At 47.1% G+C, this 16,042-nt stretch overlaps 1 protein-coding gene across 3 annotated transcripts in view; it reads right to left on the minus strand.

Annotated features, from left to right (window-relative positions):
- Positions 1-16,042, minus strand: part of BZW2 (basic leucine zipper and W2 domains 2) — a 207,138-nt gene that overhangs the window by 115,091 nt on the left and 76,005 nt on the right. Inside the window, exon 1 of one of the 3 annotated variants that reach the window (XM_063924408.1) lies at positions 1,618-1,715. The exons of the other annotated variants lie outside the window; for them this stretch is intronic. Within the exon in view, the coding sequence (XP_063780478.1) occupies positions 1,618-1,652 (35 nt within the window). The 5' untranslated portion in view covers positions 1,653-1,715. Of the gene's footprint in view, positions 1-1,617; positions 1,716-16,042 lie in introns of those variants that run through there. 3 annotated transcript variants of the gene reach the window in all.

The raw sequence follows: 16,042 nt of genomic DNA on the forward strand, positions 1-16,042 counted from the left end.
GGATTCAATCTGGCATCACTATAGTCGACACTGGAATCAGAGTCCGTGTCGGTATCTGTATCCGCCATCTGGGTAAATGAACGCTTCTGTGACCCCAAGGGGGTCTGTACTTGTGATAATGCATCCTTCATGGATTTTCTCCATGTCTGGTTCTGAGACTCAGATTTATTCAATCTCTTATTCAAGCGAGTCACGTTTGCATTCAAAACACTCAACATATTTACCCAATCAGCCGTCGGCAGTGCCGACACGATCACTCCCACAGTCTTTTCTGTCCCCCCTAAAGCCTCCTCCTGGGAAAAGCACTCAGCCTCAGACATGTCGACACACGCATACCGACACCCACAACCACACTGGGGCTATATGGGACAGACTCACAGCAAAGCCTGTTAGAGAAACACAGAGGGAGTTTTGCCAGCTCACAACCCAGCGCCTATCCCGGTACTGAAAGTATTAAACAATGTCTCAGACCTGTTAGCGTATATATATATATATATATATATATAAAAATCAGCACCAAAATACTGATTAGAGCTGTGAGGGCTAAGCCACGCCCCCTCGATGGCGCGCTTCAGCCCCGCTATTTTTCACATTTTTTATACTGGCGGGGGTATGGTTTTTAGTGCCCAGGCACTGTAATCCTCTTTTGCCAGATTATTATTGAAAATTCATGCTGCCCAGGGCGCCCCCCCCCCCTGTGCCCTGTAGTGCCGCTGTGTGTGTGGGAGCATGGCGCGCAGCTCGGCCGCTGTGCGGTACCTCAAAGCCATCACTGAAGTCTTCTGTTCTTCTTCTACTCACCCGTCTTCTGACTTCTGGCTCTGCAAGGGGGGTGACAGCGTGGCTCCGGAAATGAGCATCTAGGCGTACCTAGCGATCAGATCCTCTGGAGCTAATGGTGTCCAGTAGCCTAAGAAGCAGAGCCTTGAAACTCACAGAAGTAGATCTGCTTCTCTCCCCTCAGTCCCACGATGCAGGGAGCCTGTTGCCAGCAGGTCTCCCTGAAAATAATAAACCTAACACAAGTCTTTTTCTGAGAAACTCTGGAGAGCCTCTCAGTGTGCATCCAGTCTCACTGGGCACAGAATCTACCTGGAGTCTGGAGGAGGGGCATAGAGGGAGGAGCCAGTTCACATCCATTTAAAGTCTTAAAGTGCCCATGTCTCCTGCGGATCCCGTCTATACCCCATGGTTCTTGAAGCATCCCCAGCATCCTCTAGGACGTATGAGAAAATGGGATTTTAATACCTACCGGTGAATCCTTTTCTCGTAGTCCATAAGGGATATTGGGTGCATTTACTTTTCTGCAGGTTTTTGTTCTATAGTTACTGTACCTGTTCAGCTGTTGCTGTTGCCAGACGTTTGCTGGTTGTTGTATGTTAGTGGTGTGCTGGTGTCTAAATCTCACCACCTTTTCTGTTATCATGTTCCTTCTATTATATATGTCCTTTTTCCATCGGGCACGTTTTTACCTGCCTGTGGGAGGGGGTATAGAGGGGAGGAGCCAGCACACCTAGTTGAGGAAATTTAAAGTGCTCTCGCTCCTTTGGACCCCGTCTATACCCAGCGTACTAGTTTCCCCCAATATCCCTTATGGACTACGAGAAGAGTATTTACCTGTAGGTATTAAATTCCCAATTTTCTCTGCACATATGAAGTCTGCTCCACCTGCAGGGCTTCTAAGTTCATACCAGGTGCTGGCTCTGGCTTGCACATGAGCAGTAGCACAGCTGAGGGGGAAAAGGAGGAAAGAAATGTAATTACAATGTGATTACATTACTTCTCAGTTTGTTGCTGGGATGGGCTCCTATTGGAGCCCCTGTTTCAGTGACTCATTAATGGTACATCTGGGAGAATTCCTTATTGCTGCAAATTGCGGCATATTTATTTTCAGGTGCTGGCTACAAATTATAATAGAGCCCTAAAATTTGTATTTTAACAACTAGTGAACTTCCTTAAAACAACTGATCTCCTTTCTTTCATCATATAAGACACAGCAGCAGTCCCTGTAGCTCAGTGGTGTAACTGCCAAGGGGTGACACCAAAATGCTGACTCCTGACTGTAACATTACGTGCAGCCCCCGGCTCCTGTCACAGTGTAGGAGCCGGTACTGCAGACTGACTGGTCTCCGGGGTCAGCCTACATCTCCAGGACCACTACAGTAATGAAAATGGGGGGCCAGGATAACAGGCCACGCCCCTACCACAAAGCAACGCGCATATGGCATGCAAAGAACAGTCCGTCCCGCACCAGGTGTCACCAGAGGTAACGGCGCCACTGCTGTAGCTCACCGTATACATACTGTAATGTGCCCCACTCTGCTGCTGCTTCTGCTGCTTCTACTTCATGTAGATTTAAAAAAAAACAAGTGTTTAAAAATAATTGTGTTGTCATATTACTTCGCACACATTCTCTGTGGGGAGTCTTGCTTAGCACAAAGTCACTGCAGAGAGACCTTCTGACCTATCTGTACATTCCATTACTCTTCAGCTCAACGTCCTGCTGGGGGGCCACCAATCGGGCTTGTGAGCTAGGACAGCAGTCACTGCAGCAAATCACTACGAAATGACTGGAGAGAGATCTGTCCTTGCATAGCAGCCCTCTCTGTCCTTCCTCCTTGGTGGCCCCCTGACAGCTGGAGCCCAGAGGCCAATGCTTCCACTGTCTCCAGGAGTTATGCATTGCTCTGTATCAGGCCCTCAATCTCCTCAGGAAAAGGAAACCTGAAGTGGGTTCTGTATGAATGACCGACGGCAAGGATGCTGGTGGTCACAATACCGACGCCGGCATCGCGATCTGTGAAATCCCGACATGGGAAAGGTAAATATGTTCCCCCCTATCCCCTAACCTCCCACTTAGTGCCTAAACCTAACCTCCCCTCGGTAGTGCCTAACCCAAACTCCCACCCCCAGTTCTAACCCTAACCCGACCGTTATACATACAGTTGGGATGCCGGATGTTGGTATTCCGATTACCGGGATCCCGACAGCTGGTATCTTAACAGCATCCCCCTGAAATGACTAGGAATAATGCCATCATAAAGAGGTCCTGCCCCATCAGAGCCGGCCATAGGCATAGGCAAACTAGGCAATTGCCTAGGGCATTTGATATGCCTAGGGGCATCAGCAGCTTCTGCTGATTAAAATGATATGTGGCATGCCTATATTCTGTGTGTACCATTTCATATGCAGATACAGCCAGAGTCTCGCACAGTATATAGGCATGCTGCATATCATTTTAATCAGCAGAAGCTGCTTGTGCATCCTAGCCACATATCAATGCAAATAAGATGCATTTTCTTTAGAAAAATGTGCCAGATGTTAGCATTGAGGCAAGATTTATGTGGACCCATCTGTATCCAAGCAGAGGCAGAGGTTACAGTGTTAGTGGCAGTGTGATTGCTGTGTGCAGGTGGGTTGGTTGTGCTATTGTGCTCGGAATATGTGTAAGGAGCATTATGTGTGTCATGTAAAAATCCATTAATAATGTGCAACATATGTGTAAGGGGCATTATGCGTGTCATTATGTGTATAAGGGCATTAATAATGTGCGGCATATGTGTAAACGGTTACTACTGTATGTGTGTCATTATGTGTATAGGGGCACTAATAATGTGCAGCAAATGTGTAGGGGGCACTATGTGTATAAGGGCATTAATAAAGGTTGTCATAATGTGTAAGGCGCATTATGTTTATAAGGACATTAATAATGTGTCCCATATGTGTAAGGGGCATTACTGTGTGGAATTACGTGTATAAATGCATTACTAATGTGTGGCATTATGTGTATAAGGTGCTCTACTATGTGGCGTTGCGTATAGAAAGGGCACTACTGTGTCGTCTAATGTGAATAAAGAGCAATAGGGTGTGGTGTAATGTGAATAAGGAGCAATTCAGTGTGATGTAATGTGAATAAGGGGCTCTACTGTGAGGAGTAATGTTTATAAGGTAAAGTGATACTACTGTGGGATGTAATATGAATTATGGACACTATCACATGATCAAAAGTGAATGAAGTTGCAGTACTGTGTGGCGTATTTGGAATTGGGGTTACTATTGTGTGGCCATGCCCCTTGCCAGCAAAAACACACCCCTTTTTGGGCTGTGCGTCAAATGTGCAAACTGTTCCTATTTCAAATATAGGGGGTACAAACACCAAAATAAGGACTGCTATGGGTGAGGGGTGATGGTGCTGGGAAAGAGGTGCAAGGTCAGAGGCGGAACCAGCGGTGGTGCTAGGGGGCACCAGCCAAAATCTTGCCTAGGGCATCATATTGGTTAGGGCCGGCTCTGTGCCCCATGGACACAGTGTAAGCAGCCACAGTCACCACACCTTTGTCATACCACTTAAAGAGCTGTAAGTCTCCAATCTAAAGGATATTATCCCCGCCCATAAAATGGCAGCCTCCACCGCTCTTGGTATACAGGTACTTTATAAAGACTCCATTCAAATATATTACGTGTTTAAGTGCCAGAAGCTTTCCCATGTATATTTATGTTCAATATAAAACAACGTGCAGTTTATTTTTAACAACGGAACACATAATCTTTGTAGCTGCAGAACTCAAGTGCTATGTATGATTATCTATGTCAGCAACCCTTCACCCTTTTTCCAATACCAAAACACGGATATGAATCCTCAGCCGGATATATATTCCACAGAATTTATATATAAATTCTTGGAATAACATTCCGGAAAATAGAACACAAACACTTAAACGTTGGGACTCGCGCGGATGGAAACCTCACATGGGAAAGGCCTTAGACAACCCTGTCATCAGTTTTAATAAGACTCGTCCAATCAGAAGAGAGGATCTCATCCTCAGGAACGTTAGCGACATATGGAGAGGAGAAACAGAAATTTCTGGTCAATGGGTTTCTGGAAACACAAAACCTACTTTCTAGGACTGTGGCAGAAGAGTTGCCCAAAACAATCAGATTTTGGCTGTCACTTTTGTAATGGAGTTTAAAAAATACAAGGAAACATCTGATTGGTTGCTATGGGCAAGATCCCTTTTTTCAGTATTCTGGTGCATTAGTTTTCATAGATGTACCGACATTATCTCCTCTATAGTATTACTAGCAGCTGCACCTGAAGCCGCAAGGAAAAGTTCACGCATGAGTGACTCCCCGCTAATTAGACCAGGCTATTGTGGCTAAATGAATATGCCCCTTTGACAGTTCGCTGTCTGACACATGAAGGCTAAGTGAGCTATATCTTGTAAATTTTTTAAAGCCCTGGAAAAAGCCAGGAAGCCTGGTCTACACACTTAGGGGTGATGTTAATCTTGGCCCTCAGAGCGCCTTATCAGCTATCAGTATCTGCTGGGCAGAAGGCATCTTCAGATGCTCTGGTTGCAGAGTTTGCAGATCTGTTTTTAAAGAATCAACCTGGTACGACACAATGGTGGTCATTCCGAGTTGTTCGCTCGCTGCTATTTTTAGCAGAATGGCTAATAGGCTAAAATCCGGCAGTTCTGCGCATGCGTATGCACCGCAGGGCGCACAGGCTAAGCAATTTTACACAAAACTATGCTATTTTACTCACGGGCGAACAAAGCTTTTCAGTCGCTCTGTTGATCGGAGAATGATTGACAGGAAGTGGGTGTTTCTGGGTGGTAACAGAGCGTTTTCCGGGAGTGTGCTAAAAAACGCAGGCGTGCTAGCAGAAAAGGCAGGAGTGGCTGGAGAAACGGGGGAGTGGCTGGCCGAACGCAGGGCGTGTTTGTGACGTCAAACCAGGAACTAAACGGACCGAGCTGATCGCAATCTAGGAGTAGGTCTGGAGCTACTCAGAAACTGCAAGGAAATACTTAATAGCAGAATTGCTAATCTTTCGTTAGCAATTTTGCTATGCTAAGATACACTCCCAGAGGGCGGCGGCTTTGTGTTTGCATTTCTGCCAAAAGTAGCTAGCGAGCGAACAACTCGGAATGACCACCAATGTCGTTACACCGATTGGAGTCATTCTTCATCAAAGTCCCTATAGAGTCCAAGAACGGAAAATGGTAGTAGTAGTGAACAAGGAGATTCAAGATGTGTTCAGTCTGGCGGTCACTGTTGAGTTTACGAGTGGTGAAGCCCCACTGGATTAGACCCAAATCTAGACACCAGTTTGTGCCTGGCCTCTCAGTGTCCACATTTGATACCCGAATCGCACTGCAAGTATATGAACTCCTTCACCTACGTGAATCTCCCAGCCTAGTTCCACCATGCCCACCTGAAGTTGTTGCCACTCCGGGATCTGGAGCTTCAGCCCTCTCCTTTTATCAGGTATGTCATTATTCTAGATACAGTAACTTTGCCTCAAAAGGTTTTGGTTTTTTTCTCAGACAAGACTGGAACGCACCGTTTTCATCCCAGCTGGACCACTGTCTAATGGAGGCGGCATATGGGAGCTTGTCATATCAGAAGAACATCCCAAGAAGCACGGATTCCTCAACGCTGGGTGGTCTTATGGCATTTATAAGACCTAGCAAGCCCGGAATGACATAGAACACATTATCTCCTATCCTCAGTTTGTCTCAAGTCCTGTGTATATTGTATAAAACCATCCTTACTCCTCTCAATGTTACTGCTCTTAAAAAAATATAAAGCTACAGCTGAACTGCACGTCTGTCCCTGGAGTTCTGACCCCCGACCCCTGCCCTCCACAGTCTGTGTATGGCAACGCCTACAGCGCAGGTTGTAGAGAAGGAAAGCGACATTCTGTCACCATTTACGTAGCAACATTTATTACAGTAACAAACACAAACAGCACGCCCTAAAACCAACACATTACGCACTTGTGTAAATATTTAGGCATAAATCAGTGAAGAGAAACTAAATACCAAGATTCGCTCTTCTAAATAAGACATGGAGGCAAAAGAGAAAACATTTGTTGTAAAAAGAGAAAGAAAAGGTAAACGGGAATACATATCCCATCCTATTCCACAGCAAAGTACAGACAGAGGATAATGGTAGGCACTGGTAAGTTTCATGTAGCATATACTGTATGTAGTGGAATTACTGATTGTACCAATTACAGGGGCTGATTTATCAACGAGTTTTATCATAATCAGCGCGTTATAAAACTTGTTGCATGTGATAAATGTTGCTCCAGCCAATCAGCTTTTGTCATAGGTTTAAAAAAATAAGATTTTAAACCTACCGGTAAAATCTTTTTCTCCTAGTCCGTAGAGGATGCTGGGGACTCCGTAAGAACCATGGGGATAGACGGGCTCCGCAGGAGACATGGGCACTAAAAAAGAACTTTAGGTATGGGTGTGCACTGGCTCCTCCCTCTATGCCCCTCCTCCAGACCTCAGTTAGAGAAACTGTGCCCAGATGAGACGGACAGTACGAGGAAAGTATTTTTATTAATCTAAGGGCAAGATTCATACCAGCCCACACCATCCACACCGTATAACTTGGAATATACGAACCAGTTAACAGTATGAAACAACACAGCATCAGTCCGAGACTGATCAAAACTGTAACATAACCCTTATGTAAGCTAAAACTATATACAAGTCTTGCAGATGTAGTCCGCACTGGGACGGACGCCCAGCATCCTCTACGGAGTAGGAGAAAAAGATTTACCGGTAGGTTTGAAATCTTATTTTCTCTTACGTCCTAGAGGATGCTGGGGACTCCGTAAGGACCATGGGGATTATACCAAAGCTCCTAAACGGGCGGGAGAGTGCGGATGACTCTGCAGCACCGACTGAGCAAACAGGAGGTCCTCCTCAGTCAGGGTATCAAACTTGTAGAACTTTGCAAAGGTGTTTGAACCCGACCAAGTAGCAGCTCGGCACAATTGTAATGCCGAGACCCCTCGGGCAGCCGCCCAAGAAGAGCCCACCTTCCTAGTGGAATGGGCCTTTACCGATTTTGGTAACGGCAATCCAGCCGTAGAATGAGCCTGCTGAATCGTGTTACAGATCCAGCGAGCAATAGTCTGCTTCGAAGCAGGAGCACCAACTTTGTTGGCTGCATACAGGATAAACAGTGCTTCTGTTTTTCTGATCCTAGCCGTTCAAAGCCCTGACCACATCAAGGGACTCGGAATCCTCCAAGTCTCGTGTAGCCACAGGCACCACAATAGGTTGGTTCATATGAAAAGAAGAAACCACCTTAGGCAAGAATTGAGGAGGGGTCCGCAATTCCGCTCTATCCACATGGAAAACCAGATAGGGGCTTTTATGAGACAAAGCCGCCAACTCCGACACTCGCCTAGCCGAAGCCAAGGCTAACAACATGACCACTTTCCAAGTGAGATATTTTAATTCTACCGTTTTAAGTGGTTCAAACCAGTGCGACTTAAGGAAACTCAACACCACGTTAAGGTCCCAAGGCGCCACCGGAGGTACAAAAGGAGGCTGAATATGCAGCACTCCCTTCACAAAAGTCTGTACTTCTGGGAGAGAAGCTAATTCCTTCTGAAAGAAAATGGATAGGGCCGAAATCTGAACCTTAATGGAGCCTAATTTTAGGCCCAAATTCACTCCAGTTTGTAGGAAGTGAAGGAAACGGCCCAGATGGAATTCTTCCGTAGGAGCATTCCTAGCCTCACACCAAGAAACATACTTTCGCCATATACGGTGATAATGTTTAGCTGTCACGTCCTTCCTAGCCTTTATCAGAGTAGGAATGACCTCATCCGGAATGCCCTTTTCCGCTAGGATCCGGCGTTCAACCGCCATGCCGTCAAACGCAGCCGCGGTAAGTCTTGGAACAGTCAGGGCCCCTGTTGCAACAGGTCCTGTCTTAGAGGAAGAAGCCACGGATCTTCTGTGAGCATTTCCTGCAGATCCGGATACCAGGCCCTTCGCGGCCAATCTGGAACAATGAGAATTGTCTGTACTCCTCTTTTTCTTATTATTCTCAACACCTTGGGAATGAGAGGAAGAGGAGGAAACACATAGACCGACTGGAACACCCACGGTGTCACCAGGGCGTCCACTGCCACCGCCTGAGGGTCTCTTGACCTGGCGCAATACCTCTGTAGTTTCTTGTTGAGGCGGGACGCCATCATGTCTATCTGGGGCAGTCCCCACTGACTTGTAATCTGTGCGAAGACTTCATGATGAAGTCCCCACTCTCCTGGATGTAGATCGTGTCTGCTGAGGAAGTCTGCTTCCCAGTTGTCCACTCCCGGAATGATCACTGCTGTCAGTGCGCTTACATTATTTTCCGCCCAGCGAAGAATCCTGGTGGCTTCCGCCATTGCCACTCTGCTCCTTGTGCCGCCTTGGCGGTTTACATGAGCCACTGCGGTGATGTTGTCTGATTGAATCAGAACTGGTAGGTCGCGAAGCAAAGTCTCCGCTGGACGAAGGGCGTTGTATATGGCCCTCAGCTCCAGGACGTTGATGTGAAGACAAGTCTCCTGGCTTGACCAAAGACCTTGGAAGTTTCTTCCCTGTGTGACTGCTCCCCAACCTCGGAGGCTCGCGTCCGTGGTTACCAGAATCCAGTCCTGAATGCCGAACCTGCGACCCTCTCGAAGGTGAGCACTCTGCAGCCACCACAGGAGAGATACCCTGGCCCTGGGGGACAGGGTGATCATCTGATGAATCTGTAGATGTGACCCGGACCACTTGTCCAGTAGGTCCCATTGGAAAGTCCTCGCATGGAACCTGCCGAAGGGAATGGCCTCGTAAGACGCCACCATCTTTCCCAGGACTCGAGTGCAGTGATGCACTGACACCTGTTTTGGCTTCAATAGGTCCCTGACCAGAGTCATGAGTTCCTGGGCCTTTTCTATCGGAAGATAAACCCTTTTCTGGTCCGTATCCAGAATCATGCCTAAGAAGGTCAACGAGTCGTAGGAACCAACTGTGACTTCGGGATATTGAGAATCCAGCCGTATTGTTGTAACACCTTCAGTGAAAGTGACACGCTGTTCAACAACTGCTCTCGTGATCTCGCTTTTATGAGGAGATCGTCCAAGTACGGGATAAATGTGACACCCTGCTTGCGCAGGAGCACCATCATTTCCGCCATTACCTTGGTGAAAATCCTCGGGGCCGTGGAAAGCCCAAACGGCAACGTCTGAAATTGGTAATGACAATCCTGTACCGCAAATCTCAGGTACGCCTGATGAGATGGATATATGGGAACATGAAGGTATGCATCCTTTATGTCCAGGGATACCATAAAATCCCCCCCTTCTAGGCTGGTGATGACCGCTCTGAGCGATTCCATCTTGAACTTGAACCTTTTCAAGTATAGGTTCAAGGATTTTAAATTTAAAATGGGTCTGACCGAACCGTCCAGTTTCGGGACTACAAACAGGATTGAGTAATACCCCCTCCCTTGTTGAAGCAGGGGAACTTTGACCACCACCTGTTGAAGACACAATTTGTGAATTGCATTTAAAACTATCTCCCTTTCTGGGGGAGAAGCTGGTAGGGCCGATTTGAAAAACCGGCAAGGAGGCACCTCTTCGAATTCCAGCTTGTAACCCTGGGAAACAATTTCTACTGCCCAAGGATCCACCTGTGAGTGAACCCAGATGTGGCTGAAAAGTCGAAGATGTGCCCCCACTGGGGCGGACTCCCTCAGCGGAGCCCCAGCGTCATGCGGTGGATTTTGTAGAGGCCGGGGAGGACTTCTGCTCCTGGGAACTAGCTGTGGTTGGCAGCTTTTTCCCCCTGCCCTTACCTCTGGCAAGAAAGGACGATCCTCGTACTCTCTTGTTTCTATGTGACCGAAAGGACTGCATCTGATAATGTGGTGCTTTCTTAGGCTGTGAGGAAATATAAGGCAAAAAAGTTGATTTACCTGCCGTAGCTGTGGAAACCAGGTCCGAGAGACCTTCCCCAAACAATTCCTCACCCTTGTAAGGTAAAACCTTGGGATGGCAGCGCTACCTTTTTGGATAAGCGTGTCAACGTTTTGTCCACCCTTGGGGAGGATTCCCACCGTATCCTGTCCTTAGTCGGGAAAGGATGCGCCATAAGAATCCTTTTGGGAATCTGCAGTTTCTTGTCTGGAGATTCCGAAGCCTTTTCAAATAACTCGTTCAGCTCATGAGATGGGGGAAAGGTTACCTCAGGTTTCTTTCCCTTATATATGTGCACCCTCGTGTCAGGGACAGGGGAGTCCTCTGTGATATGCAGTACATCCTTTATTGCAATAATCATATATTGAATAGTTTTATCCAATTTTGGCTGTAACTTTGCATCATCGTAGTCGACACTGGAGTCAGAATCCGTGTCGGTATTAGTGTCTACTATTTGGGATAGTGGGCGCTTTTGAGACCCCGAAGGTCCCTGCGACATAGGGGCAGGCAGGGCTTGACTCCCTGTACATTCCCTGGACTCAGCTTTGTCCAACCTTTTGTGTAATAAATTCACATTAGCACTTAAAACATTCCACATATCCAACCAGTCAGGTGTCGGTGTTGCCGACGGAGACACCACACTCATTTGCTCCACCTCCTCCCTAGGAGAGCCTTCTACCTCAGACATGCTGACACACGCGTACCGACACACCACACACTCAGGGAATCCTCTTATCTGAAGACAGTCCCCCCACAAGGCCCTTTGGAGAGACAGAGAGAGAGTATGCCAGCACACACCCAGCGCCAATGACCCAGGAAAAAAAACAATATGTTTACCCAGATAGCGCTTTTATCATATATCTGTGCCAAATTATGTGCCCCCCCCCCCTTCTTTCAAACCCTGTTTCACCGTGGTAAGCAGGGGAGAGTCCGGGGAGCTTCCTCTCAGCGGTGTGCTGTGGAGAAAATGGCGCTGGTGAGTGCTGAGGAACAAGCCCCGCCCCCTCAGCGGCGGTCTTCGGTCCCGCTGAAATTATTCAAAAACTGGCGGGGGATCTCTTATATACAGTGCAGAGCCTGTATATATTGATTTTAGCCAGATCGGAGGTTTCTATTGCTGCCCAGGGCGCCCCCCCCCTGCGCCCTTACAGTGCCTGCCGTGTGTGTGCTGTGTGGGAGCAATGGCGCGCGTTACCGCTGCGCGTTACCTCAGTGAAGATCTGAAGTCTTCTGCCGCCTCTGAAGTCTTCTTTCTTCACATACTCACCCGGCTTCTATCTTCCGGCTCTGCGAGGAGGACGGCGGCGCGGCTCCGGGACGAACGGCGAGGGTGAGACCTGCGTTCCGTTCCCTCTGGAGCTAATGGTGTCCAGTAGCCTAAGAAACAGAGCCTAGCATTAAAGTAGGTCTGCTTCTCTCTCCTCAGTCCCTTGATGCAGGGAGTCTGTTGCCAGCAGGCTCCCTGAAAATAAAAAACCCAACAAATATACTTTCTTTTCAGGAAACTCAGGAGAGCTCCTGTAATGCACCCAGTCTCCTCTGGGCACAGTAATAAACTGAGGTCTGGAGGAGGGGCATAGAGGGAGGAGCCAGTGCACACCCATACCTAAAGTACTATTTTAGTGCCCATGTCTCCTGCGGAGCCCGTCTATCCCCATGGTCCTTACCGAGTCCCCAGCATCCTCTAGGACGTAAGAGAAATAACAGTTGGGAGCTGATCAATCAGCCTCATGACATGTTACCTGCTGTTGTAATGCGGAGACTTACCTGGAACCAAAACACAAAGAGAACAGCTAAAATAACTCCAAACTTAATATTAGTTTCCTTTATTTAGAAAGCGACTACATATTATGTAGCGCTGTACACTGAGGCGATCAGGATACAATTACATATACATACCAACTTCCATGCTCATTGGTAGTCTGTAGATGCTGATGGGACGCCTGTTACAGATGGACTATTGGGTGCAAGTTCCAGTACTACGGCGGCTATGGGCATAAACACAGTGTGCAGGATGGACTTTAACATTCAGACACACAGATGCTACCTTATGCTATTGTGATTTTTTTTTACTGTATTTCTAGATTTAGGGCCCGATTCTGAGTCACACGCAAAGTGACTGCAAGTGCAGATAGCTGCGACAGACAGGTATACTACCTTACGCTATTGTGATTCTCTGCACGGCATCATTCGTAGTGACAATGCCCACTATTTTTCCATCATAGCAGTATCGGCAGGAACAGTGGTCCCAGCAGCATAGGCCTGACCCATTATAGCACAGAAGTCTGACTACATGCAATCAATACAGCCATGAAACTGATCTAGCTGCACTGCTGATACCCAGAACTGTCTATTCCACGGACAAAGAGCTGGGAGGGACAGGAGGTTCCGGCAAGGTGTGAGTGCAGCGGCATGAGCAGTTTGCTGAAAATCACGAGATGCGTTGGCGCACATGAAGTCTAAGCGGTTATTTGTATGGGCAAATGAAAAGCATAATCTTGACAGTAAATTAACATGAATTTGTATTGATGGCTCTATTTCTTTGAATGAAATACTGACATATAGAGGCAGATGTACTAAGCCTTGGAAAGTGATAAAGTGGAGAGAGATAAAGTACCAGCCAATCAGCTCCTTCAGTAAACGCCCTTTTTCAAACAGCCTGTAACATGACAGTTGGGTGCTGATTGGTTGGTAATATGGGCCTAATTCAGACCTGATCGCTCGCTAGGTTTTTTTTGCACTGCTGTGAATAAATAGTCGCCGCCCATAGGGGAGTGTATTTTAGCTGTGCAAGTGTGCGATCGCATGTGCAGCCGAGCGGTACAAAAAAAAACTTTGTGCAGTTTCTGAGTTGCCCAGAGATTACCCAGCCGCTGCGATCACTTCAGCCTGTCCGGGGCCGGAATTGACGTCAGACACCCGCCCTGCAAACGCTTGGACACGCCTGCGTTTTTCCATCCACTCCCAGAAACGCCTTTTTCCTGTCAATCTCCTTGCGTTCGGCTGTGCGAATGGATTCTTTGTAAAACCCATCGCACAGCAACAATCCGCTTTGTACCGGTGCGGCGCGCCTGCGCATTGCGGTGCATACGCAGTTCTGACCTGATCGCAGCGCTGCAAAAAAACGCTAGTGAGCGATCAGGTCTGAACTGCCCCCTTTGTCACTCTCAAAGGCTAAGCATATCTGGCCCAAAGCCTTCTGGTGCCACCATTACAGTTTCTATAAAAAAAAAAAAAGTAATGTATCTCATTTAGCCTAATCAGTCAAAAAGCCCCCCCCCCCCAACCACCACCACCACAGATAGCAAATATTTGCAGAACACAATGCACTGTACTAGAGGCATCATACGCTAAACATTGCATTTATAGACTAGCAATGAATGATGGCGAACTGCTTTTATTTATCTAGTGCAAATCAGACAATGAAAACAAGTGTCGCAAAGTTTGCCGCTCAATGAAATGTTAGTAAATAAGCCCTTCCATAACCATGGCATTCTGAAATGCGCAGCCTTTGGCTAGGTGAGGTATGCGACCGTGAGGTCTACAGAGGAGAATGAACATTGTTATGCCGAGCGCTAGTTTATAGCTCGGAACACAAACACATAGAGAAACAAAAATACCAACGGATTAGTAACGGCGAGGATTACATAACACAACAAGACCTGCTCCCCCAGGACCACACACGCTGTGCTCGACAGAAAGCAACTTTCCAGCGTACTACATTTTCTCATATAGAAACCAACATGACAGAATATTTGTATTATGTCTTAGCTATTAAATGGAGGACATCGCTCTGTGCGCGATACTACACAACTCAAAATGTTTTCTTACACTTTTTTTCCCTTACATACGGGCGAGCAGAATATTTGTCAGGGGAGTTGCAGCTCTTCATACTGAGTTAAAAGATTTTGTTCATGTCTATTTAGGTGAGCAAGACGCATTTCACACCTTCAAGTCGTACTTTGCAGAAAGGTGTACTTCTAGGCATACTTCCATTAATTCAAGAAAAACGTCAAACACACCAAGCATGGGGGGTCATTCCGAGTAGTTCGCTCGTTATTTTTTTCTCGCAACGGAGCGATTAGTCGCTAATGCGCATGCGCAATGTCCGCAGTGCGACTGCACCAAGTAAATTTGCTATGCAGTTAGGTATTTTACTCACGGCATTACGAGGTTTTTTCTTCGGTCTGGCGATCGTAATGTGATTGACAGGAAGTGGGTGTTTCTGGGCGGATACTGGCCGTTTTATGGGTGTGTGCGAAAAAACGCTACCGTTTCTGGGAAAAACGCGGGAGTGGCTGAAGAAACGGAGGAGCGTCTGGGCGAACGCTGGGTGTGTTTGTGACGTCAAACCAGGAACGAAACTGACTGAACTGATCGCTACTCAGAAACTGCTAAGAAGTGTCTATTCGCAATTCTGCTAATATTTCGTTCGCAATTTTGCTAAGCTAAGATTCACTCCCAGTAGGCGGCGGCTTAGCGTGTGCAATGCTGCTAAAAGCAGCTTGCGAGCGAACAACTCAGAATGACCCCCATGGCCATTACAATGTGCCTATACTCTAATCTGGCCTATACTCCCAGAATGCCCCAGGAGACTGATGCAGGGCCGGATTAAAGTTTGTAGAGGCCCCGAGGCAACTAACTAGTTGGGGCCCCTACCAATAAAATGCTCAATAAGTTGTGCTTGTGAGGTTATTAAAACATAAAGGAGAGATGCACTAAGCCTTGTAGTGTGATAAAGTAGAGAGAGATCAATTACCAACCAATCAGCTCCTGTCATTTTTCAAACACAGCCTGTAACATGGCAGTTAGGAGCTGATTGGTTGGTAGTTTATCTCCACTTTACCACTCTCCAAGGCTTAGGGGTCTATTAAATTCTAGTCGGCAATGCCGTCTAGTTGGGAAGACGGCAGTTTCCAACTTTTTTCAATCTATTCAATGGGGCTGCTGTTTTTCCGACTTGTCAGCAATTCCGACTTGTCTGAAAACACGTGGATTGGCGGATTAGCCGTGGATCCACATGTTTTGGCGGATTTGTGGCCAAATCCAACAGGTTTTTGGTCCGTTTTTGACAATGTCAATCCGACTTTACAAAAAAGTCGGCTTTACATTGTCGGAAACGGACAAAACCTGTTGAATTTGGCCTCAAATTGAATACTGAACTATCGGATCCTTTCCGTCGGAAAGGATCCAACATCAATTGAACAGACCCCTATGTACATCTCCCACCCACATAATCTCATTTGTGGAGACAAATATGCCCAAATGCGGCTT

The sequence above is a fragment of the Pseudophryne corroboree genome, chromosome 5, assembly GCF_028390025.1.
Source record: "Pseudophryne corroboree isolate aPseCor3 chromosome 5, aPseCor3.hap2, whole genome shotgun sequence".
Classification (NCBI taxonomy): domain Eukaryota; kingdom Metazoa; phylum Chordata; class Amphibia; order Anura; family Myobatrachidae; genus Pseudophryne; species Pseudophryne corroboree.